Source organism: Cibotium barometz, chromosome 14, assembly GCF_041138505.1.
Source record: "Cibotium barometz isolate CiBa-2024 chromosome 14, ASM4113850v1, whole genome shotgun sequence".
NCBI classification, from domain to species: domain Eukaryota; kingdom Viridiplantae; phylum Streptophyta; class Polypodiopsida; order Cyatheales; family Cibotiaceae; genus Cibotium; species Cibotium barometz.
Genome location: NC_141059.1, coordinates 38,582,964 through 38,608,752, shown reverse-complemented (window position 1 = coordinate 38,608,752; position 25,789 = coordinate 38,582,964). Strand labels below are relative to the sequence as shown.

The following is a 25,789-nucleotide window of genomic DNA, read 5'->3' as shown; positions in this document are numbered from 1 at the left end:
ATCTACTTCAGGCTCGCCTTCTTGCAGATGTGGGCAAGATCCTTGATGTACAGCTCTTGGGCCGGGGACATTATCAGATCGAGTTCGAGGCCGCCCAGAGCGTTGCCAAGGTCCTTGCCATGAGTCCTCTGGATATCAGGGGTGCTCGGGCTTTCTTCAGGCCTTGGCAGCATGGATTTGACCCAGCCGCGGCGGAGCAGGGAGAGCGCCTCTTCCATATTACAGTTTGTTTCCCTGGTCTCCGCCGGGAGTATCTTCCGCTCCTCTCCAGGCTCGGAGCACTGGTGGGCTCGGTTCTTGAGACGGGCCCCTCAGCAGCTTCAGTGGTGGCCAGAGCAGCTGGGCTACCTTCGGTCAGAGTGTTAGTATCTGACATCTCCTCCCTTCCTAAGGTCATTCAGCTACCTAGGATAGGGGGGGGGTGGATAGATCAGAGAGTGGAGTTCTCGGGGCTCCCGAACCAGTGCTTCATTTGCAGGCAGGTCGGTCATTTGGCCAAGGCCTGCCCTCGCAGGAGACCTCGGCCCTCACCACAGCAGCAGGCCACGGATGGCCCGCCCACAGATTCGGCTCGGCAGGCTGCCTCAGGGACACCTGCTCAGGCCACAGAGACCTCGGAGTGGCAGCCTGGACAGGGGCGCCGTCGAGGGAGACAGCCACAGCAGCACGCCCAGGTACCGCTGCAGCAGCAGCCACAGTCTCAGCCTCACTGGGTTCCCGTGAGGAACAGATTTGCTCCCCTTCAGGAGGAGACCCCTGCAGCGACCGAGGACCAGGAGATGCCAGCTCCCCCTCCTTCACCTCCCCCACACCCATCCCCTCCCACCGCCTCGCTTCCACCATCGCCTCCTCCCGCCCCCGCTCCGGTCTCGGCAGCGGCTCCCTCTCCTCCTCCCTCGCCTCCCCCTCCTCCCCCTCCGCCCGCCTCGCCTTCCCGGGAGGTCCTGGCAGCTCCCTGGCGCTCACTTGCAGTCCGGAGGGCGCTGAGCACTGACCTCGCTCGAGCATCTCAGAGGAGACCTATGCCGATTAGGGCCTCACGGATTTCATCTATTCGTAGTCGGCTGAGTCGCCTCGGCATTCGACAGCGCTCGGCGGCGTTTGATTATACCTTCACACGGCTTTTTGGAGCAGAGGGCCCCCATGAGCCAGCACCCATCCGAGTGCATGTAGTGATACCTCCGGCCCGCGGGGAGGAGGCACTAGACTCAGCAGTGGCCTTCTCGTTCCCTCTATGTGGACCTTGTGACCGGGAGTGGACTCTAGAGCTCGCTCTCAGCACGTTGAAGACTCAGGCAGTTGAGTTTTCTCATCACATGAGCGATTTGGAGGTTACAGATGTGCTAGGCCGACTTTGGGAGTTGGCTCATTTTGTCTTGGATCCCGGGGGTGTGGATACATCCGGGATTCGGCATTTGGTCGTGCGCATAGTTGCAAATTTGGCGCGCGACCCAGGATATGTGAGCATTCACGAGGTTACTATGTCAGAGCAGGAGGCAGTCGCCATGGGTCACAGCCACTGGCGCCTGATCCGGGATTCTTGCAGTACACCGGGTGGGCAGACTCGCAGCCGTTCGGATGGGGACTATTCTCCATCCAAGCCGCTTGCGAAGGCCCGCCGTACGGCTGAGACAGCATCCACCTCAGTAGGACATCCATGAGGATCATCTCATGGAATGTACAGGGCCTTGGCGGAGCACACTTTATACGCTATCGAGGCTGCTTGAGGCAGGAGCTACAGAGATGTCTGGTTGGTGGCAGCATTGACATTCTGATGATGCAGGAGCACCACTTGGGTGAGAGCAGGATCCGGAGATATGGTTCGGTGATGCCTGGTAGATGGGACACTTTCTGGTCTGCAGGGTTTGGTCCGTTGGGTGGACAGGGAGGAGTATGCATGGTTATTGCAGATGCATGGCGGCAGGCCATTGTGGACCGAGGGATCATTGTGCCTGGTAGAGCACAGTATGTCATTCTGAGGATGCATGATGAGCTATTGGGTGTGCTCAACATCTATGCGCCCAATCATGCTAGTGCCAGAGCAGAGTTCTGGACTCAGGTTACAGATGCATTGCCAGAGGCCGCACATTGGTGTGTTGGGGGAGACTTCAACATGCTTGAGGACCCGGCAGATAGGGTGGGAGGCAGTCATGTTACAGTGCACGGCACGGAGCTTGCAGCTTGGGACCGGTTTTGTATGACACTGAGGATCACTGATGCATGGCAGCATGGGGCTTTCTCCCGGTCTCAGGACAGTCTTAGTTTCTCTCGGTCGGATCGCCGGCAGGGAGGGACTAATCTATCTCGGATTGATCGCTTTTATGTGGGCGATTGGTTGGGGGAGCGAGGGGGCTCCGTCGGCATTCTTGCTGGCACCTCATTTTCAGATCATGCGCCAGTTATACTGACTTTGGAGGAGGGGACACGGGAGCCCAGCTTGCAGTTGAGGATCCCAGAGAGGGTACTTGCAGACCCCAGTCTCGCTGAGGACATTGAGAGGATCTGGCATGATAGTCAGTGCTCTGACCAGGATGCAGCGGGCCAGTGTGCCCAGGGACTCATTGATCTTAGCTCTTTTCTACACGCTGCAGCTTTGACACGACTGGGAGAGATTCGCGAGCGGGAGCAACGGCTGAGACGCAGCCTTGCTTCGCTACAGCGCCTTCAGGAGCAGCAGCCTGCATGTGAGTGGGTGGCGTCCCAGCTGAGCTAGGCACGCCAGGAGGTTAGAGAGGCAGAGGAGCAGAGACATGAGTTTTACTATCGTCGTCAGGCCTCTCAGTGGACGCAGCTTGGTGATAGAGTGACTGGGGAGTTTTTTGAGATCACTGGACCCCGTCATGCGCGAGCAGGGGTTCGCCAGCTTGCTAGACCGGATGGATCGATAGCTACTGAGCTCGGGGAGATCAGAGCCATTGCCACTGCCTTTTATCGTGACTTGCTTTCAGCGGAGCCAGCCACTGAGGATCGAGATGTATGCAGACAGACTGTTTGGGCCCATGTGCAGAGGAGGGTCACAGACCATATGCGCACAGTTCTAGGTGCGCCTCTGTCAGAGATTGAGCTTGCTGAGGCCTTGAGGGTCCTGCCGCGACATAGTTGCCCAGGGGAGGACGGACTGACGCCGGCCTTTTTTATGCGCTATTGGGACCTTTTGGGGCCAGGCCTCCGCAGGGGCTTTCAGCATGTTTTGGACACTGGGGTGATGCCGCAGAGCTTTTCAGAGGGTTTGATCTATCTTATCCCCAAGGGGGAGGGAGTATCGGATGACATTCGGCATTGGAGGCCTATTACGATCCTCAATACTGTATACAAGGTCTTGGCAAAGGCCTTGAGTTTGAGGATCCAGCCCTTCCTGGGGGAGTTGATTCATGCTACTCAGACAGGATTTGTCAAGGAGCGCAGTATCCTTGACAACATCTTTACTTTCTGGGAGGCGACGGCCCGAGCTAGGTTTCTTGGCGAGGACTTGGTCGTGATGCTTCTCGATTTTGAGAAGGCATACGATAGAGTTGATTGGGGATTCTTAGAGGGCACTATGCTACGCCTGGGCTTTGCGCCAGGATGGATCAGAGGGGTGGCAGCTTTGTATTCCACAGCTTGCAGCCAGGTGCTGATTGCAGGAGGTCGGGGGCCGAGTTTTGAGCTGACCAGATCAGTCCGTCAGGGGTGTCCTCTCGCCCCTTTCCTTTTTCTCTTCTTTGCGGAGGCTATGAGTATGTATTTGACGGCAGAGGAGGTTGGTTTGAGAGGACTTCAGCTCCCAGTCCGGGGGGAGGATTTGCTTGATGCTGAGTTTGCAGACGACACGGGCTTATTTTTGCATGGCCAAGAGGCCAATCTTATTCGGGCAGAGCAGTCGCTCCAGGTTTTTAGTGCAGCTTCGGGAGCATTGATCAATTGGCGCAAGACAGTGGCCTTTTGGATCAGTAGTGCTCCCACTCCGGCATGGAGTCCGGACCCCGGTTTTAGATGGATTCCTCCCGGCACAGCAGTGCGGTATTTGGGATGCCAGATTGGCCTCGATTTGTCACCTGAGCAGCAGATTGCCCCGCTTCTTCTGAGCATTCGGAAGAAGCTATTGTATTGGAGTACAGCTCGACTATCCTTGGCTGGGAGGGTGGTGGTGGCAAATCAGGTGCTGTTAGCGACTATGTGGTACATTACGTCTTGCTGGATTTTTTCGAGCTCTTGCATCAGCCAGGTACAGAGGCTGATCAGGAACTTTCTGTGGTCTGGGCGGGACGGTCAGCCAGCTCAGGCAAAGGTTGCATGGGCAGTTATTACACTCCCGCTGGCTCAGGGCGGTTTGGGCATTATAGATCCAGTCGATCAGAGTAGAGCCTTATTGGGGAAGCTTATTGTTCGGGGGTTGCTTCCAGGCGCTGAGCCTTGGAAAGAGCTCCTCTTGCAGCGATTGCAGGCCCGGGCGCCTCCTGCAGGGGGTACTTGGGCACCAGAGATTCGCTGGATATTCATAGAGATGAGGAGGACAGGCCTCAGTAGAGGATGGGAGGACAGATTTGCTTTGAGTATCCTGAGAGCTTGGGAGCTGCTGAGACCGGGGCTCTCTCAGCGGCCTCCGTCTTGTGTTGAGGAGCGGGCCAGGCAGCCGCTCATCTGGAGCCCAGCGGTTCGTACAGAGCAGGGTCATATGCTGGGTTCTCGGCCTCGTCTAGCCTGGGGACCTTTAGCGGCAGGCCCAGCTCGTAGTTTTGGAGACTGGCAGGCTTTCTGCAGTCTACCAGAGGAGACCCAGGTGGAGAGGCTGAGTCACTTCAGAGGGGGGTTGATTATGAGGGATGATATTCAGGAGGCACTTTCAGAGGAGTGGTTCACACCTCTCGAGCCAGTGGCCCCACGGTGGATGGGTGCCTTCACACAGTTGGAGATCCTGATTGCTGTCAGAGCTAGCACTGAGGATGGCAGATGCCTCTATTATGAGATTCAGGATGAGGGCCGACTCCAGAGAGTGGAGGTGGAGTCGCCTTTGGTTGCAGAGTGCACCTTTCAGAGGATTCGGGTAGTGGCTGCCGCTTCTCGGAAGTGGCATATTGACCCCGACCCTGTTGACGTGCTCCCGGATTGGCGTATATGGGCATATGCAGCGCGCCCCTTGGCCCGGCTACAGTGGGACCCCGGAGAGTACGAGTGGCATGATCCTTATGCATCCCTTGAGGCCACAGAGATCACATTTTTCCAGTATACTGTTCGGCTGGGACGGCATATTTTGACGGCGAGGAGGACGGTTTCTCCAGCGGCAGCGGGGCATTGGCGATTGCAGGGACTATCACAGGAGTTCCTGGAGGATTTCTGGGCTCGACTCTGGGCTAGTCGACAGGCCCGCAGGATCTCGGCTTTTCAGTGGCTGGTCGCCCACAGGGGCTCAGCAGTTGGCACTTGGCTTGTTTATAGCGGTCTTCCGGCGGCCTGCGTCCGATGCGGCCACCCTATGGAGACACAGAGACATTGCCTTTGGGACTGCCCTCAGGCACAGCAGATTTGGCTGCGGATGCTGCGTATTCTAGCCCCCCTCTCTCCAGAGGGTATGTTTACGTGGGGTGCCGCTGCTTGGTCGACTTCGTCAGGGCCTGCTATGGGCTATGAGATGGAGCAGGGCAGTCAGGCCATCAGATTTATTAGGGGCCAGCCTCGCCTGGTTCCGGCACCGGATTTCTCGTCCGACAGCTGGACACAGGAGAGGGATTTACGATGGGAGCTCCTCAGCAGCCTCACCATCTGGTTCACCTGGAGGGCCCAGTGCTTCACGGCCTTTGAGGGGAGATTAGAGCCACCAGCAGAGACTGTTCGGGGGATTTGGCAGGAGTTGATCCACACCCTGCGAGGACAGTACGACCGCATCCGGGGAGACTCGGATGAGGCGATTTTACGGCGCCAGGCCTTTCATACCACTTGGCGCTGCGGCCCGTTCTACACCCTACACACGGGATCCCCCCGTTGGCACTACAGGCCACCTGTTTGGCTCTTCCCCCCCCCCCATTGTATGATTTAGCCGCTCAGTCCTTTAGACTGATGCTTGTATTTTGCAGCACCTAGGGAGAGTCTCCCGGGCTGCCATGATGTATTCACTGCTCTTCTCTCTGTTAGGAGCAGGAGAGATCTCTTTTGTAGCCCTACGGGCGTTTTTTTACATAACTAATGAAAGGATCTTTTCTCGGAAAAAAAAAATGAGCAGGAACACAGAACTGATTTCGTCACAGTGTTCGAAGAGTTGCGGAAGCATAAACTTTTCGTCAATGCCAAGAAAAGTGAGTTTTTCCTTTCAGAGATTCATTATTTGGGTCATATTGTATCCAAAGATGGAGTTACAATGGATCCTGCAAAGATAGAGACTATTCGGAATTGGCCCGAATTGCAAAACGTACATCAAGTACGTAGTTTTCTGGGATTATGTTCGTATTACAGGCGTTTCATAAGGCATTTCGCCATGATTGCCACTCCTTTACATGATCTCACGAAGAAGAAAACTGCTTTCAAATGGACTTCAAAGGAACAGGATGCTTTCTTGAAGCTCAAGCATGCGATCATATGTGGTCCAGTATTGATTGTTCCTCACTTGCACAAGTCATTCGTGGTTGAATGTGATGCTTGTGGTGATTACATAGGAGCTGTCCTAAATTAAGAAGGGCATGCAGTTGCATACGAGAGCCGTCGTTTGCATGATGCTGAGCTTCATATGGATATCTATGAGAAAGAGCTCTTGGCTGTAATTCACGCCTTAAAGATTTGGAAACATTACCTTCTTGGGGCTGAATTTGTAGTCAAGACAGATCATCAAAGCTTGAGATACTTTCTATCTCAAACAAAGCTTTCAGAGATGCAGATGAGAATGGCAAATTTTCTTTCCATGTTTCATTTTCAGATTGTGCATACTCCAGGAAAGAAAAATGTGGTGGCCGATGCACTATCTAGGAGGCCTTATGTTGCTGCAGTCTCAGTGGCCTCTCATGGAGATCTATCTGCTATGAGAGATTTGTATCATTTGGATGCTGATTTTTGCCATATATGGACTGATTTGATGGCTGGTCATTCACATGCCTCTTATGTTATCAACGAGGGTTATCTAATGAAGGATAATTGCCTATGTGTGGTGAAGGATTTGCGTCCAAAGGTTATGGACGAATGTCACGCTCCACCATATGCTGGTCATAGAGGTATTATGCCTACTACTCGCATGATTCAGAGGTATTTCTTTTGGCCAAGCATGCGTAAAGACATTGAGGCTTATGTGCGTGCATGTATTACTTGCCAAAAGGTGAAATTTGACAGGCAAAAGCCTCCAGGTTTGCTTCAGCCATTGCCTATTCCCTCGCAACCTTGGGAAAGTATCACGATGGATTTTATTATGGATTTGCCTAGATCCCAGCATGGGAATGATGCTATTTGGACTATTGTGGACAGGTTTAGCAAGCAAGCTCATTTCTTGCCCGTCAAGAAAACCATTAAAGCTGATCATATGGTAAAGCTTTTTCTTGCTAATATTTTCAAGCATCATGGTATGCCTAAATCCATTGTTGGGGATAGAGATCCCAGGACTACAAGCCTATTTTGGAGGGCTTTGTTTGATAATATGGGTACTAAACTTGAGTTTTCATCAGCTTATCATCCCCAAACGGATGGCCAAAGTGAAGCTGCAAATTCAACCGTGTTGGATTTATGTTGAGTTTGCCTACCACAATACAATCCATGCTTCCACAGAAAAGGCTCCGTTTAAGATTATTTATGGCAGAGTGGTCTTGCCACCTATCCTTCGTACTAAGGATGAGATATTTGCAGCTGATGAATATGTTCGTGACTTAGATGTTGCCTTTGGTCAGGTGCGGACGGCCATTGCAAGATCTCAGGATAAGCCTAAAATGGCTGCTGACAAGCATAGAAGGGACATGGAAGTCAAAGAAGGTGATTGGGTATTGCTGAAATTTGAGAAGGCTAGGCTTCGGAAGAGGCCAGGACGAGAAGGATCATATCCTAAGCTTTCTCCTCGCTATTATGGACCCTTCAAGGTGATTCACAAAATCAATCAAGTGTCCTACAGGCTTGCTCTACCTAGTCATTGGAAGATTCACAATGCTTTTCATGTGAGTCTATTTCGGAAATATGTGGGGCCAGATCCTGATGAGCCTGTCACAGAAGATCCACCAGAGATTGAAGAGCTTGAGGAGATCCTCCAGCCAGAACAGATTGTTTTTCACAAGGAGAGAAAGCTACCTGCAAGAAAGCTTTCCAGGAGATACCTTGTGAAGTTTAAGAATTATTTGTCTATTGATGCCAACTGGGTAAATGAGCAGTATTTTGCAGATTATCCGCAATTGTTGCAGGCATATCTTGAGGCTTTTCAGTTGAGGTCAACTCTTTAGAAGCCCGGGGGGATGTCACCAATTGGCCGACCATTTGGTCCATCTCCAGTTTTTGCGTCTCGTTCACTTGAGGCCAGGCCAGTGTCTCATGTGAAGAGGCCAGTATTTTGCTGACATGGACGGGAGCCAGACTGGTGCCACCCGTGTGTTAGCAGGATGGTGTCGTATGGACGGGAGCCAGACTCGTGCCACCCGTGTATGACCTGGACTGTGTTCGACCCATGGGACTGTCACGCCATGGAAGAGCCAGTATTCGTGCCGTGTTTTGCCTATGGGACTGTCACACCATAGGGAGACTCGTGCCTGGAACTGTGTCTTACCTATGGGACTGTCACTCCATAGGAAGACCAGGTTTTTATGTTTTTATGTCGTGCCAGTTTTGTGCCGACAGATATTATGTACTTGTTCCATGAACGGGAGATATGTCCATGTTACTTTTTGCACATGCACACATATTTTGCATGTTTGAAACTGTTTTCGCATGACATGTATTTGTGTGTTTGCCTGCTTGACGTGTTACTTACTGAGCGGGGACGCCTGCCAGTGAGTCGTGAAGTCTGCTCTGTATTCTGACGAGTTTTAGTGCATGTGAACAGGTGGTAAGTATGTTGCACATGTAGTTTTTAATATTTTATTCTAACCTTTTAATTTATAAGGTTAGGTGTTCACATTCACTTAAATGTGGGCACCCCCTTTGGGCACCCACTTAGGGGCCAAGGTGGGGAGCCCCACTTAAGTGGAGTGTGGGGGTGGGCATGGTCACCTACCCAAACTCCCCACCCACATGCAAGCGTGGAGTAAAGCTTCACTTTAATTTTATTAAAAAAGACTTCCCTCCTTCAAGCGTAAAAAACATCATCGCTTTATCTTACGTGAAGGAACCGGTGACCACCTCTTCCCTGCTGCCTCCTCCATGCAAGCTGTGCATGCTGCTGTACGGCTGCTTCTCCCTCCTCTACCAGGCGACTGATATACTGCTGCACCCACAGGCGGCTGAATTCCAGCAGGCTGCGCTGCCCTAACCTCTGCGCCAGCTTTACCTGCAGGCTGCCCACCTTCTACAATATCCTCCTATCTATACAGGCTGCGTGAGCTTTCCTGCAGGCGGCTGCTTCACCTCATACACAGCCGACTGCTTCTATTCGACTGCAACTTCTACTCCCCACAGGTGGCTGCAGCAAGTATCCCACTTCTCATACAAGGTGGTTGCACTTGCTTTTCAGCAGGTTCCCCTTTTACTCTTGCAGGCAACTGTGGGAGTACACTCTTTTCATAACAGGCTGCTCCTCCACCCAGCAGCCAGGTCCCTCTCTTCCCTTGCAAGTGGGTACTCCTCCTTTCATAGCAGGCGGCTGTACCCTTTGTGGTGGTGTTTGTCTTGATGGTTCTACACGAGGCAACTGTTTCTTCCACAAGGGTGGCTTCATATTCTACACAAACACCACAAGTATTGGTTTTCTATCAACCATCTACAAGTAAGTGATTTTCAGATTTGAGTAAAGTATTTTATGTTTAAATCTGATAAAGGATTCATCCCGCTCGGCCAACACCCGTTCGGTGCCGGGTTGTCCAAGCTATATTGGCGAACCTCGGTCCAAAGGTGCTGAGATCGGGAGAGCCAGGCGTTAGTACGAGAGCGCCTGTCTGTGCGTGGTCTCGGAACACCAGTGAGGCGCTCTCCGCGGAGTCCAGTGAAAGCACAGGACCGTAGAGATTGGACCACACTAGTGGTCGTTCTGCTTCGAGCTTCTACATCGAAATTCGAGCCTTTTTGTTTGGTACTGTTTTCATATGTACATGGACATTATCTGGTTCTTGGAACCCATGGAGCATTGTATTTATTAAATACTCCCAATAAATATATCATATATTGAGGGGGAGGTCGGCCCGTTCCAGCCCCAGTGCTGGTGTCCATCTTTCCATTTCATTTCATTTAAATTTCAAGTTGTATTAAGTTGTCCATTTCAAATTTGTGGTTTTAAAGTTGTGCTGTTAAGCGTGTGGGTGTCCAACGGAGTCTTTCCCACTTGACGGGATCGGTTTCAACCTGCTACTCTGCTTCAAACATCACCTCTTGCATTGCAGCCAGACATTCGGACAGCAATATGCCTAGAGATCCACTCAAGGCCCATCTCTGGTCCCAAGCTGGAGGGAGGACGGGACTCCATTGCCCTACCTTTTATGACCTAAGATCTTGGGAAGTTGGCCCAACATTGAAAAGTGTTTTCTGATCCCCAACTTCAGCTAATGGGATCCACTCTAGAAGCTCAAAAAATAACAGCATGTTGCCATCTTGGAGGCTACAACAAGCCAGATTTTTTGTCAAGGAGTCCTGAAGAGTAGGATAGAGAAAACGCCTTTGAGCCCTTTCTATGCATCTTCTTTAAATGTATTGTGTTCATGGGGAGTTTAGATTGGTACCTGGACTGTGCATGTCCGAAACATCATGTTATGCCCATGAGTGCCTACTTTAGGCATGTAATTTCGCATGATCTCGTATCTACCCTGCAAAACAATGAAGGTAATGCTATATTTTATCATTCCCACATTCGAACCACAAACTTAAGAAAAGAACGTATGCAACAAGTGGCTCGATATAGTAAAGGGTAAACCTTGGGCATGATAGGAATGGCCTTGATGGGCCACTTTGGATGAAAACCAATCCCTAAAAAGCCAAGTCCCATTTCTTCTGTTACTGCTTTGACCTATACAAACGATACATCAACAGAGTAAACATGCACATGTAGAACATTCTTAGCTATAAAAAATCTCAATCTTTGATCAGGTGATACCTGATATAAATGGGAGTTAACTTCAGCACATGTTTGATGCAAGGTCTCAAGGGGAGCACCACTGAGTTCGAATTGCCCACCCGGCTCCAAAGACACACTCTGTCCATCCTGTTTCTCACGCCAGACACAGAGTAAGAGAGAATATTATCCCTTGTTGGCAAACTGCCTAATACCGACAGCATCCCTTGATGCATTAATACACACAAATCAGGCATTAGTAATGCAAGGGATTTCATGCACAGTAACGATCACCAGTACCTGATTTAATCCAATTATAAGACCGTTTTCTGTGAGTCTTTTCCAATTGAACCGTTCTGCAATGCCCTCAAGCAGCTGCGCAATTTGTTCATAAGTCATAGGTTTTAGAGTTCCTAACTCAAAACCAAACTTTTCATGCTCTGTTCCTATCCTGCAGCCACGGCCCACAATCACAGACAAAAGCCAAATCATTGTACTACTTAAAAGAGAATAGTTATTGAGAGACTACAATAAAATCGATCATTCCACCCTAATCTAGCTTATGTTCTCTAATCTAGTTATGTTCCCTAGTCTAGCTTATGGTCCCTCTTCTTTCATTGGTCCTTTTGTAATGAAAGGGGCTTGAGTTTGTACATAAGGAGAGGTTTATGGGCATGGTTATGGCCAGTCAAGTATGAGGCCCAACATTAATGAGTGTGAAACGATGGGCAAGTATATAAGTTAATATTGTAACTAAGGTCATAACACACTTTTTACTAATGAAATCATACTTCTTGGAGCTCCATGCTTTCATGGCTATGGTGGTATTCCCTTGAGTGCATGTGGTACTCCATCATGAGTGCATGTGGTACTCCATTATGAGTGCAATCTTTCTCTCTTTCTTTCCCCATCATTACAGTGGTATCAGAGCCTTGTCTTTGATCCAAGATTTCTGAAAATTTTTAAAATTTTTGCATTTTCTTGATTTCTTGATTTTCTTGGAGTTTCTTGGAAATTTTCTTGATTTTCTTGATTTTAATTGATTTCTTGATCACGAAATGGAGCATGGGGAGCACGGGATGCTGAAATTCTTTTGGATTTTTTATTTGATTAATGTTATAGGAGGCTATGGATCACTGTGGACCGAAAATTGGAGCAACCACTCCAAAATTTGAGGAACAAGACCAAAATTGAGGAAATTTTATTGCTAATCAAGATTAGCGGCCTTAATCAAAACGTTTTTGCTTTCTCTCTCCTCTTGCTAATCCTCTAAGAAATAGGGTTTCCTCCATCTTGAAATGAAGCTTTACCTAGGGTTTTCATTGTATTCCTCTTAATCAAACCATGAAAAAAATCGTGATTAAATTCTCTTTGAGAACTGCCGGGGATCGCTACAACGTGCGCCGTTCTGGTAACATTTAAAACCGCCGTTCGTTTCACTAGAGCTCGTGGAAGCAAGCGTAGGGTTGCTTTAAGCTTAGTCAAAGTAAGGCAAGCTTAAACGGGCTGATTTAGGCCTCCAAGACTGCGGATATCAACGTTTTCGACGTCTTCTTTTCCACGAGTTTTACTGAGCGCAATGGCAACTTCGAGCTGTAATTTAGGTTCATTATAATTGAAACCGGCCTTCAAAAATTTGACGGGCGGTGAAACAAACACTCGCACACAAAACACTTCAACACCGTTGAGGACTTGGAAAAGGAGAGCAAACAGGGGAAGCTAGTGTGCTCCTGCAAAAATTACATGGACACCGATTGGCCCCAAAAACACAGTGGCGTCCCTTGTGGTATTTCTTTACTTGATCAAATTTGAGTACAAAGTATAACTTGTAGAATCCTCCACCAATAGGATCCCTTATAGTTTCACCTAGGACTTCCAAAAGAGAACTCTCATTATTACAGCACGGCATACCATAGAGAAGGCACACCTGTACAACACCTCCCTGCTTTCCAAAGGTCTTCTCCATCTCTAACATGGATCTCTCTGTTAGAAGTCATCTCCTGTCTTTATCAGACACCAGGGCCTCTGTTGTGGGTGTGCCCGCCCTGTATAGGTGTTTTCTCATTTTTCCTCACTCCCCATATTTTTTCCCCATTTTTCCATGGTGTGGGTGGCTGCCCTATGCTGAAAGGATCGCACAGAAGCTGGCCGACTGCTCTCATAAGCATCCGACCTGTTCCGTGGGGTCGTGGAGGTTTCTTTGGCTGGCCGACTGGAGGGACCCAGTCGTGAGGTTGGCAGCCCACTTCTCCACTGGCCGACTGCATTTATGGGGCCATATAAAATGGCCCCATTGCCCCCACATCATTGTACCATCTTTTCATTGCGGGATCTTGTGTATAGAGAAGAGTTACACGCCTATCTCTCTCCTCTTGTGCTGACTATTTTTTGCACTCTACTTGCTCTTGTGGTCTCAGATTTGGTTATCATCTCCGCTGCGTATTTTGACACACTCAACCCTTTTTCCAAGAGAGCAGTAGGGCTGTACCATACCACACGTCCTTCCCTATAGCCATAGCTTGCATGTAACCTCCAGAAAACTACAACCTGTTCACATGAATCCAAAGACATGTTTTCCACTGAAACCAAAGACCTATATCCGATAAACCATAGGTCTGTTACCTGGAAACTAAAGTCCTGTTTCCTCTCAAAAACCAATGTCCTGTTTTCCTGAAGCCAGCCCAATAATAGCCAATAAGGGGAGCAAAAATGCTACAGCTCTCCTGTGGTTCTATTGTAGCCAACTTCTCTCAAAGAACATGGACAACCCCTAACGCCTCTTTCCAACCTACTATCCAGGAGCTCCCCTTTTCTAAGAGAACCAAGCACGTGGATATGCTGCCCGATCTCTAGCCAGCCAAAGTAGGTGCACAGTCCAACTACCTTCCATGCGTGAGAGAGAAAGACATCAGTCCCACCTTGTGCTTGCAACCCCCAGTCGTCAAAAAGTAAAACGCCCACATGTGCTGGCCCAACTGTTTGTATGGGAGAGATAGAGGCAGTCCCACCTGCGCTTCTTGCAGCCCGCTAGTCGCCTAGAGAAAGAGCAAACATGTGGGTGCAGCCCGCTGAACGAGAGAGAGAGAGAGAGAGAGAGAGAGACCTCCTCAGCCCTATGCGCCTCCTGTCATGCAGCCTGCAAAGCTTTTCACAAGAGTAGGAAAAAGACCCACGCAATCCAGCCATCTTTCCCTTGGGCAGGTTTGCACCTGTTAGCCTGTGTATATTGCAGGGCAGACTTCCAGGCAAGGAGAAGGGCCACACCACCACACGACTCCACACGTTGAATTCTGCCACCCTTCGCTTTATAACAAGGATGCAATTCAGCCTGCTTTTCTCCCAAAAAAAACAAAGCTAATAGCAAAGCACACCCTTCCAAATAATATTATTTTAAATCATCTAAGGTTTTAAAACCTTATAAACTTAAAAATCCTTTTGTCCCCTTCACACTTGGGCTGGCCACACATGGGTTTCCTTTTCAAATCCAAACAGATGCCATTCATACTGTCCATCCCGTGCCCGTGCCCACCTGCATATTGTCCAGAGAAAACACACAGTCGTAACATACCCCCCCCCTCTTGAAAAATGGCAAGCGTCCTCGATTGCACTCAATAACATAGTAAAGCATCGTATGAGCAAAGATTCCCCATATGACAAAAGCAATGGCCCTCAAGTGTATCTGGGTGATGAAACAATCATCCTACACAATATGGCTACACCGTCACGTCAAAGTGACAAACAACTCTTGCTTGTTTCTTCAGAACCTGGAGCAAAAGTCTAAAACCAAGTGGAAACACGTAACCTGTGTTAGCCAAAAACAAAACCATGCATCATTCTACATATGGCACACATATGCATTCGCAAACCATATGCTCCTCAAAATGCTCTACCTACTCTAAAGTAACAGTCTAAGGGCTGCTCACAAGCCTTACACCCATGGGCATCCCGCAGGACCCACGACTGATGGTACAACATGAGCATATGAAAGCACTCAATGCATCGAAACAATACATCCACTAAGTACTTTCCACAAATGTCGCTCTTGATGCTTTACCCACTCTGCTTATGGCCATCCCGCAGCAGCCACAACTAGTGGTACACCATGAACATAGTAAAGTACCTTATGTATCATACCAACATACATGCCTCACACGACACAATCCGGAGTATTCCCGCTGTATTCTCAATGGTACCAAGATCCAATGGCACCAGAATACAATAATACCTCAAAAAGTGTATGCATACATGCACAAATAGAGTTCAATCCATATATCCATGAACCAAACCAACTCTAGGACTGCTCGCAAGACTTATGCCCTTCATAGAGTCTCGAAGTGTTAGCTCAAGTTGCTGCAGACTTTGAGCTCAACCAAACCATGCCATTCCAAAGGAGAACAACTCCACAAATAGCATCATCTCAATATCCAATTGACCGATTCTCTGGTCAAGAACAGCCAGAACCATATGACAAAGATCAATGTCCCAATCTTCCTCAGTCATACTTTAGTTCCAAAGGCAAAAACCATTTCTGTTAACCATAAGCATAGACAGAGTTATCCATAGTTGCAGTTATAGTTCATGGTGCGGCCGACTGTGAACCATACCCAACTCTACCATCTCATGAATATCATAGAAGTCCCATAAGCAGATGTACTGTCAGCCTCAGTACCTTCGGGTGAATACAAAGATGTCACCAAGCGACTCCTAGATGAAAACTGAGCCTGTTTGTAACAAGGGAGCAGAAGTGCTACCCCCCTCTTGAGCATCGGGCAATACTCCAGACCCCAGTTCTGCTGAACCTGAATAAGCCATAGCAAGAGTCGGCTCCAACTCAAAGACATCAAGATAAAGCTGCAATACCTGAGGTGAATCTGCTAAGTCACCCTCCTCCATCCACTTCGCATCCATCGGTGAATAGTTCTTGAACTTCACAAGATAGCGATAGGAAACTTTACCTTGTACCTTTCTTTTCTTATGTGCCAGTATCTCCTTGGGAATAAGAACCTCATCAAGTTCCTCTACTTCCATATGAGCCTCATCTGATACATCCTCAAGCACCCAAAACATGCTTGCACTCCACCCAGGTGTTAAGCACAAGTCCCCGATGAAGCATAGAAGATCACCACTGCTAAACATAGAAAGAAGCTCCCTTCCGAACCCATGAATCCTCCATGAAGATACCACTGGCGACAAAGTGTCAAAAGCCATAGCCTTCAACCCATCTCTTGCACCATAACACTTCAACTGCTTCTTGATCCTGGCTGACTCTTCCTGTCCTTGGTGTCTTTTCTCTTGAGCTTCATCTTTAGCTTTTGCTCTTCACCTCATATAGGCAAAGACTCATAATCCTGCACTGTCTCCTGCACTTCCTTTTCACTTTCCACATGTTGAAGCTTTTGATGTGACAACCACGGGCTCACCTCCTTGAGAAAGTAGACGATGCCCCGGCAATGGAACCATCAAACCGGCCTTCAGAAATCTGACGGGCGGTGAAACAAACACTCGCACACAAAACACTTCAACACCTTTGAGGACCTGGAAAAGGAGAGCAAACAGAGGGAGCTAGAGTGCTCCTACAAAACACGAACATCAATTGGCCCCAAAACGCAGTGGCGCCCCTTGCGGTATTTCTTTACTTGATCAAATTTGAGTACAAAGTACAACTTTTCACCAATACTCTTCGAACATGAGTATCTTTCAACTGTAGAAATAGCCAAGACCGAAGCTGGCAACATACGACTGAGGATATCCGCAACCACATTGGTAGGACCAGGAACATACTCAATTGTCATATGAAAATTGGCTAAGAATTCGACCCAACGCACTTGCCTAGCATTCAGAACTCGCTGCGTGAAAATGTATGTCAAAGAGTGCCTTGTGTTCTTCCATATTACGACTGAACACCAAGATGTCGTCAAGATAGATAATGACAAACTTGTCCAGAAAAGGACGAAAAAGATCCTTCATCAGACTCATAAATGTTGCACGAACGTTGGTTAACCCGAATGGCATGACCAAGTACTCGTAATGACCATATTTTGTGCGAAAAGCTGTCTTATATTCATCACCTTCGCGATGCGAATTTGATAATATCCAGACTTAAGATCAATTTTGGAGAAGACCTTTGCATGGAGAAATTGATCAAACAATTCATCAATGCGCGGAAGAGGATACTTATTCTTGATAGTCAACTTATTAAGGGCACGATAGTCGATGCAAAGGCGCATAGACTTATCCTTCTTTTTTACCAAAAGTACTGGAGCTCCAAAAGGACTTTTGCTTGGTCGAATATGTCCTTTCTCCAAAAGTTCAGTAAGTTGTCGCTGTATCTCCTGAGATTCCGTAAAAGAAACTCGATATGGAGCACGAGTAGGTGGAGCACTGCCAGGAAGGATATCAATAGCATGGTCGACTGATCGCCGAGGTGGGAGAACCGCAGGAAGCTCCAGAGGAAAAAGATCCGAGTATGGAGCAAAGAAAGGTTGTCTGAGGTACATCACCTTTGTATCTATGTCCTCGAGAGGATCGTTGGCTGAATAGACCATTAAAATTGCTGAGAAACAACCACTCTTGCGGACCCACCGTTTCACTTGAAGAGTTGAAAGGGTTGGTGTAGAAGGTTGGTCTCTGATTCCTTCGAGTGCCACAAGCATATCATTTTGAGCAAATTATATGGAATGGTTCAGGAAACTGATCACGGGATCATATTGATACAACCATTCTTGACCAAGGATCATATCATAATGTGCCAAATTCATGACTTGGAAATCCAATTTGTCACGATAGTGCTGAATTCAAAAGGAGAGGTGTTTGGCAAAAGTGTTACACAAGGATGTGAAACCATCGGCAAGCTCTACTTCATAAATAACAGCACTTTCCGAATCTTCAATCTCTGAGTCAAGGTGATTCCCACAAAGTTATGAGAACACCCACTGTCATTGAGCACCTGAATAGGGTGACTGAAAATAAAACCTTGAAGAACCAAAACCTGAGTAGACCGTTGGGGCAACAGTGAAGAGGCAGCTTGTGCTGTGCAGTAGCGGTGATCACTGAAGCATGTGCAATAGCATGGTGATTAACTGCACGCTTTCCTTTGTCAGCAACTAGGGATTTCTCCTCGGAAGTGGAGGGTTCAGATTAGAATTCTGTCGATGGGTTGGTCTTTTGGGACACTCAAACCAACGATGAGGTCCATTACAAATTGTACACAATCATGTCTTTTGTTGATCCCGTCCAGAAGGGACAGTGGGAGGACAAGGATTGCGAGATTGGACACATCCTTGGTCCCGTCCACGATCCGAACTGCATGGTTGGAAGGATTGAGAACGTCTAGACCGAAAAGAGGGTGTTGAGAATTATTCCATTTGGGATTAGGCCGAGAGGTAGAAGTGCCAGAAGATTCTCTGCGCGACTATCTCGGTTCCATAGTTTCCACGAGTTTCGGAAACGGGGGTGCGGAGCACGGCGGGAAACGGAGTTTCGGAGTTTCGGCCTTCGGGAAGAAACGGGGAAACGGAGTTTCAATTTTAGGGTTTAATACATACATATATAATTAATAAAAACATTACAAAAGCTTGAAAAATACATCTTTGCTCAAGTTCAATGTCAAAGACTCAAATGATAGATCAAAATTCAGAAATGACAACTGTAGGCTCAAGGCTCAAGGCTCAAGCCTCAAAAGAGTCAATACAAAACAAGATCCATCATCCATCATCCATCATCCATAATCCATATGTATAGACTATAGTAAATACAAAACATGATCAAAAAATATCCATGTGGCTCAATTCATACGAGATCCATTGGCTTTCTGAAAGACATCAACTCGACCGAAAGAGGCCGAATTTCGAGAATTAATGTCTGCAACACGCTCGGCGTATCGTATGGCATCGGCAAGATCGACAGGGTTATATTTCTGAGCATCGGCACGCAATGTGGGGTTAAGACCTTCAACGAAGGCATGAAGTTCGTCCGTTGGGGAAAAAGAGTCAATCTCCAGTATCAAGTTGGTGAACTGGGAGATATAAGAGGCCAAGGAACCAGTTTGGTCCAAATGGCGTAAGCGAGTACGGGCTTGGAAATCCGCATTGGCAAGTATGAACTGCTTACGAAGGACCCGCTCGAATTTATCCCATGTTGTAACCGATTTTCCGGCGTGCTGTCGTCATTGCCACCACAATAAAGCAGTGTCTTTGAGGAGGGATACCACAAAAATCACCTTTTTGGAATCAGAAAGAGTAATGGTTTCAAAGTATAACCGCAGTTTGTAGAGCCATTGGTCTATGATGCGCTTATTGCGCTGACCACCATAAGAGTCAGGGGGTTTAATTTCCAATTTCTTTGTTTTACTAGCTTGTAAAAGACGATAAAGAGTTTTAAGATCGTCGCCTTCTACCTCGAAAGGAATGACGTCTGCGTCTGCTGGTACTATTGCTGAAACATCTGCTGCTGGTACGGAACTCGTGTAGGAGTGGCGATCTGTGTGGAGCTACTGGATCTGCGAAGCCAAGGATGCCATAGACTCCTGGAGTTGCTGTTGGAACTACTGCTGAAGTTGCTGCAAAGCTGGTTGCCATGCCGGAGGGGCTAGTATGTCAACAGGTTCTGCCATGAGAGAAGATGTTGATGTAGAGGCTTCAGGGTGACAAGGCTCTGGGGGTTTTTGCTGTTGATGACGCCGCTGGGCTCTAGTAAGAACCACTGGCTGGAGGGTGCGGCATCTAGAAATCCCAAGAGGAGAGGCTACGTACTAGTGAAGCGGCTATAGATCATCCAGTATAGTAAGGGCGATCCTCTGGGACTGGGCTCACACGGGAGTCTGCTACTGGAGAAGAAGGTACAAGGGTAGGGGCAGCTACTGGTGTCAAGGGTATATATTCTGGTGTAGAGGGGCGCACCGTGAATGAAGATGGATAAACCTCCTCAGAATAGGTGCAATATTCATTAAAAATGATGCTACACTCGGGAAGGATAGCGCCCAAATAAGAATGACGCCTGAGTATAAAACAGTAATGATCCAGATCCTGTGCAAAAGTACGAACACGGATCACCCACACGTCGAATTCTCGGAGGTGAGAAGTCGGTGTGGCTATCTGAATACGGTAATGAGTGGGCTGGAAAAAGGGGGGCACACTCACTCGAACAGGGGTTGAGACTAGTGGAGAAACACGGGTAGGAGAGGGCACTATGGAATGAGAGAGTGTATCCTGTAAATAACTGAAATCATAGGTTTCCTCTGCCATATGCCGTCGGAGAAGAGGATAATGTGTGTCCACGTGATCTGAGAGGTGCTCTTGAACCCGTAAAAAGTGATATTGGCCTCGGATGAGTGGAGAGCCGGCAAAAGAATAAAATGGCAGGTTTCTGATATGTTAATACTCCACATTATGTGAGTTTTTTATACCCAAGAAAATGGAAAAATCACACCTCAAGGAGGTTGCCATAATAAATATTGTTGTTGGAGAAGAAGCACCAAGGATAGTAGCCGTCAATCCATGGAAAACACCAACTACACGTGGCTGATCCAAACACAAGCGTAGACCGCAGGAGGCCAACAATGAAGAGGGCTGTTTTCGAGGAAGCGAGGCGGCTGCAAGCCGGCGCGCAAGAGACCGATACAGGGCGACAGCAAGCGCTGGCTAAAAACGGCCGAAAGGTTGGCGTCGTTTCGTAGGGACCCGTAAGGTGAGTTTTATTGTTTCTATCTTTTTTTTGGTAATGTGTGTAAATGTGGCATTAAAGCCTAAGAGTCATAAGTTAAAACCCGTTTGGTAATAAAACGGCGCTTCTCAATGGCAGCCTTCGAAGGAAACTTCCACGAAGGGGTGCGTTCGTCACCTGCAGCAGTCGACTAGGAAGAGATCCACGAAGAAATGCGACTGTTCATGGGAGGGGTGCCTATCCATGAAGGGGTGCCGGCTGAAGAGGTAAGTCTCCTGATTGAAGGCTGTTTTTGTTTGTCTTGCCTTTATTCAAGAGTGTCCTGCATATGGCTGGCCCAAACTTAATCAATAAAAATTGGGAGTTGGGAGCTGAATTTGATGGGGCATTCTCTCTTGCTCTTCCATTCAACACTTGCTACACCCAATTTTAGGGTTTGGGTAGGCTGATTTTAGGGTTAGGATTAGGACTGATTTTAGGGTTAGGGTTTGGGTTTGGGCATGTCACAGGGCGAAAAAGGTTAGCTCTAATACCACTGTAAAGCTTTTATAGCTCTATTAACATGATTAAGACTTAATTAATGAATATAAGACAAATATTGCAGAAAAAGACTGAGTTGTTTGCATTGAGACAGGGGCCTTTCTTAAATAGAGGCCGAAAGAGGACAAGTGAAGAGACACATCCCTAGGAAAGAGTGTGGCTCTTGAATCAATGGTTGTCCTTTGGACTTAGGGGTGTGTCTTTTAATGAATAGACATGTCCTTTGATAGTGACCCATGTGTAAGGGTGTGACCCTTCACAGGTGTCCTTTCAGTTAATGGGTGTGGCTCTTGAATCAATGGTTATGTCCTTTGGACTTAGGGATGTGTCTTTTAATGAATAGACATGTCCTTTGATAGTGACCCATGTGTAAGGGTGTGACCCTTCACAGGTGTCCTTTCAGTTAATAAGAGATTAAGGAGTAATTAAGGAGAGATTAAGAGAGTTAGTCACAATCGTGACACCACATGTAAGCAAAGCGTATCGAGGATGGCTGCTTCATCTCCAAGTCACTATGATAGCGGAAGATAGCAAGGGCCTTGACTTTTTGACTGAAAAAAGTGACAATTTGAGTGGCTTGTGTCACCACACTCTTCACCCACTCTAACTTGCCTATGTCCTCCATAAGCAAGTCAAGGCAATGAGAGGCACAAGGAGTCCATACTATGGACTTAAACTCCTTTAAACTCCTTCTCAAGCAAGCGGCCCATCTTGTGGCAATTGGACGCATTGTCCGTAACCACTTGAACCACATTTTCGGAGCCAACCTACAAGGATGATGGATGCATGAAAAAGGAAAAAAAATAAGACTTGAAAGTTGAGTAAAAGGCAAAGGCTAAACTTTCAAGCTTCAAACTCAAAAATTAAAATTGCATCTCACCTCAATTATAGCTTGTCGAATGTGGCGATAGATGAACTCGCCCGAGGTTTTCTTCCCCGCCTTTCCGGCATCCCCAGCCCACAAGAAGTACGTGCCAAGAGAGAGCCCACATTTGCTCCAATGGTTGCCTCTTGTGTGGAACCTCAAACTTACTTGGTCTCTTTGATGAGGGGTTGGAATTGGTTAAGGGGAAGAAGGATGCGGGGAATGATGAAGAGGATGTATCCCTTGCCGGCGGGATGACTTCATCTTAAGCGGCAACAACGGCGGAGGGGGGACTCTTCCTCTATCACTTGCTTTGCCAAGCAAGGAGTACTTCTTCACAATGCCATCGGAAATGTCTCGAAGGATCATCTTGCAAGGTGCAATTTGCTCCCCCATCTTGGAGGAAGACTCAAGACTCAAGAGGGAGAGCCTAGAGGCTTGAAAGTTGAGAAGGAGGGAGAGGCCGGAGCCTTGAAGGGGAGGCTTCAGCCTTGACCCTTGAGGAAGAGGGAGAGATCCTAGAGGGTACTCAAGGGAGAGGATAGACTTAAGCACTTGTGAGGGGAGGGTTGAGCAATGAGAACTTGTGAGGATGGGGTTGGAGGAGGGCCTATTATATAGATAATAGGGAGAGCCTAGAGGCTCAAGGCTCAGTAGTCAAGCCTCAAGCAGAGGCAAGTTGGCAACCAAAGGGCCAACTTGCCAAGCCTCAAGCCTCAGGACAAGCAAGCAAGAGCCCCAAAAAACGCCCATCAAACGGCTCTCCAAACGGTCATAAATGGCCACAAAAATGGCGCACAAAACAGACAAAAAACGGCGAAAAAAACGAGAAAAAAAAAGGCCCCAAAAAAAACGGTCAGTTCAGATCTAAATCGCACCGCACCATACTATACCGAACCGCCTCGACCCGTACTGTATCAAACCGAACTCAGTCGGCAGTGCGCGAACCGGGTGCAACTATGAGGAAGGGGATTATGTATTCTTAAGAATCCGTAAGTCAAGGTATGCTTCTTTGAAGGGAGACACCAATACAAAGCTTGCTCATCGCTTTTATGGACCATACAAGGTGTTGAGAAGGATTGGTAAAGTAGCCTATCAATTGTTGTTACCTTCTACCACACAAGCATGGATTTGGATGATGATATGAAGGATGCCATTGCTGTAAATTTCCTGTATGGACAGCCATAGTCATTGATATACTTCACTACTCATCAATCAAGCTCAACAAGACTCCGCGGACTTATGGATATCATAGAGGGCAGTCCATATGTATATCAAATAAGTGGACAGCTCTATGTGGAGTTTTCTTGTGTAAGGCATTTTTGGAATTGCAACAAATGTACTCACACATTCATGAGGAAAGTCAACAAGAAGGATTCATACAGTCCATACGTTACTCCATACATGGTTTCGAGAATGAAACCTTTGGGTGGGGATGATTTGTAATGAAAGGGGCTTAAGTTTATGGGCATAGTTATTGCCGGTCAAGTATGAGGTCCAACATTAATGAGTGTGAAATGATGGGCAAGTATATAAGTGAATATTATAACTAAGGTCATAACACACTTTTTACTAATGAAATCATACTTCTTGGAGCTCCATGCTTTCATGGCTATGGTAGTACTCCCTTGAGTGCATGTGGTACTCCATCATGAGTGCAATCTTTCTCTCTTTCTTTCCCCATCATTATACCTTTGACCTGGATTGCAATGAACAACTAGATATGCAAAGAAAAAAGCAACAACAAATACATCAAAGAAGACAGTAAAGGATATTCCCGTAGAAAGTTTAGGTAATTTCCCAAACTTAACATAAACAAGTGTGATGTTAACCTATCAGGGTCTACTTACAAAGCTTCAAATCATCAAGTCCATCATGCATAGCAGAAACTATGTGCTATGGCATCCCCACTCAAGTCCTCTCAAGAGATATTGCTGCTAACTAAATAGTCATTGGTTGTACATGTTGTTAGGTCAAGTGACAGTTGGCAAGTGTGTGCATGCACGCGTGCATGTGTGCGTGTGCAAGGGGGGGTGGGAATTCCCACGAGAGTTAGGGTTATAAAAAATTTATTTTAAAACCCCATACCTCCACTTGTGTTTTGGCTTGCATCCAGAAGAGATGAAATCGACAAGGTCCTTCTTTGTCAATGGCTCCGTAGCTGCGACCATCTCTTCAGCAGGGGCGCTAGCTCTGATGACAAGCAGGCTTCTTCTTCTACATTTGTCTGGAGCTAGGTTAGAGAAGTTGCTTCGTTTGGCTACGGCAGAAGATCTCCTAGGAAAACAGCTATAGCTGCTGCTAAAATAACAATGACTGCTCTTCAAAGGTCTATCTGCTGCCCCTAGACAGTGCTGGCCATGGCGGACCTCTAGAACAGGGCCCATCTTCGAGCAGGAAGACTATGGCCTGTTTGAAGAGAGTAACCCCAATAATTCACCAAAGATTAACCCTAATTCATCATCTTCCGCTTCACAGGCCGCGCACTATGCTGATCGATGCCACCGAGTTAACCTAAAATGCACAAAAAAACACAGAAATCAAACCTAACTCGCCTTCTGCAAGTGAAAAGAAACGCAGAACAAAACCTAACAGACCTGCGTTTGATAAGAGCAGAGAATTGAAGCTTACCTTTACAGAGCGCAAAAGCGAATGCTAGCAGCATTTCATTTCATTTCATTCTTCGAAATATTTCCCCCAAAGTCACGGTTGTACTGTTTGCTCGTCTTCCTTTTTAATGAGTGAGTACATACTAGAAAAAAACATATTTTTCAACCAATCAAAATAAGGACGAATCTTAAATCTATTCGGTTTTTGTTTCAAAATCTTTACTATATGCCGGTTTTATAATTAAAATTATTTTTTAAAATAAAGATTGCTTCATAATTCTGGCCAGTACAAATACACAAGAATGCCATTTTTTTTAAACCCTGATTCGAACCCAATATTTCCCTTGGGAAAGAAAAGGGCCCGCCCGCGATACCATTGGGATAAATACCAAGAGGTGTACCTCCTTTTTGGGGAGGCAAGGACACTACTACTTGTTACTAGAGCCTAGGATAAACCCCAAGTGGCAAGAGGCATCAAAAAGTCGGTGTCTGTTTAATCGTGGCAAGCCATCAAAAGATTCTCAAAGTCATTGTTCAATGTTGACCATTGTTGAGAACAATGAACTCTTTGTTTAATGGCTGAAAATAATCTTTTATAAGTTTTTCCATTTGAAACTTATTTTTAGGAAAAAACTTTTTACTATTAAAGAAAATAGCCTTACTTTTATTTTTTTAAATAAGGATTGCTTAAAATCTTAGCCGGTTCTTCATAATTCTGGCCAGTACAAATACACTAGAATGCCGTTTTTTTTAAACCCTGATACTTCCCTTGGGGAAGAAAAGGGCCCGCCCGCGATACCATTGGGATAAATCCCAAGAGGTGTACCTCCTTTTGGGGAGGTAAGGACACTACTACTTGTTGCTAGAGCCTAGGATAAACCCCAAGTGGTAAGAGGCATCAAAAAGTCGGTGTTTGTTTAATCGTGGCAAGCCATCAAAAGATTCTCAAAGTCATTGTTCAATGTTGACCATTGTTGAGAACAATGA

At 47.3% G+C, this 25,789-nt stretch overlaps 1 protein-coding gene across 3 annotated transcripts in view; it reads right to left on the bottom strand.

Annotated features, from left to right (window-relative positions):
* The window catches only part of LOC147631997 (glutamate--cysteine ligase A, chloroplastic-like), a 69,737-nt gene extending 44,775 nt beyond the window's left edge, over window positions 1-24,962 (bottom strand). For 2 of the 3 annotated variants that reach the window (XR_015267406.1, XM_086808546.1), the window contains exons 1-5: window positions 24,282-24,815; window positions 11,429-11,579; window positions 11,171-11,278; window positions 10,991-11,083; window positions 10,800-10,883 (exon numbers count right to left, since the gene is read on the bottom strand). Coding sequence is in view for 2 of the 3 variants with exons in the window: in XM_086808546.1 (XP_086664672.1) it covers window positions 10,800-10,883; window positions 10,991-11,083; window positions 11,171-11,278; window positions 11,429-11,579; window positions 24,282-24,580 (735 nt within the window). In the remaining variant the exon portion in view is untranslated. The other variant, XM_086808547.1, reaches the window with a different exon arrangement.
* Window positions 24,963-25,789: the final 827 nt, after the last annotated feature.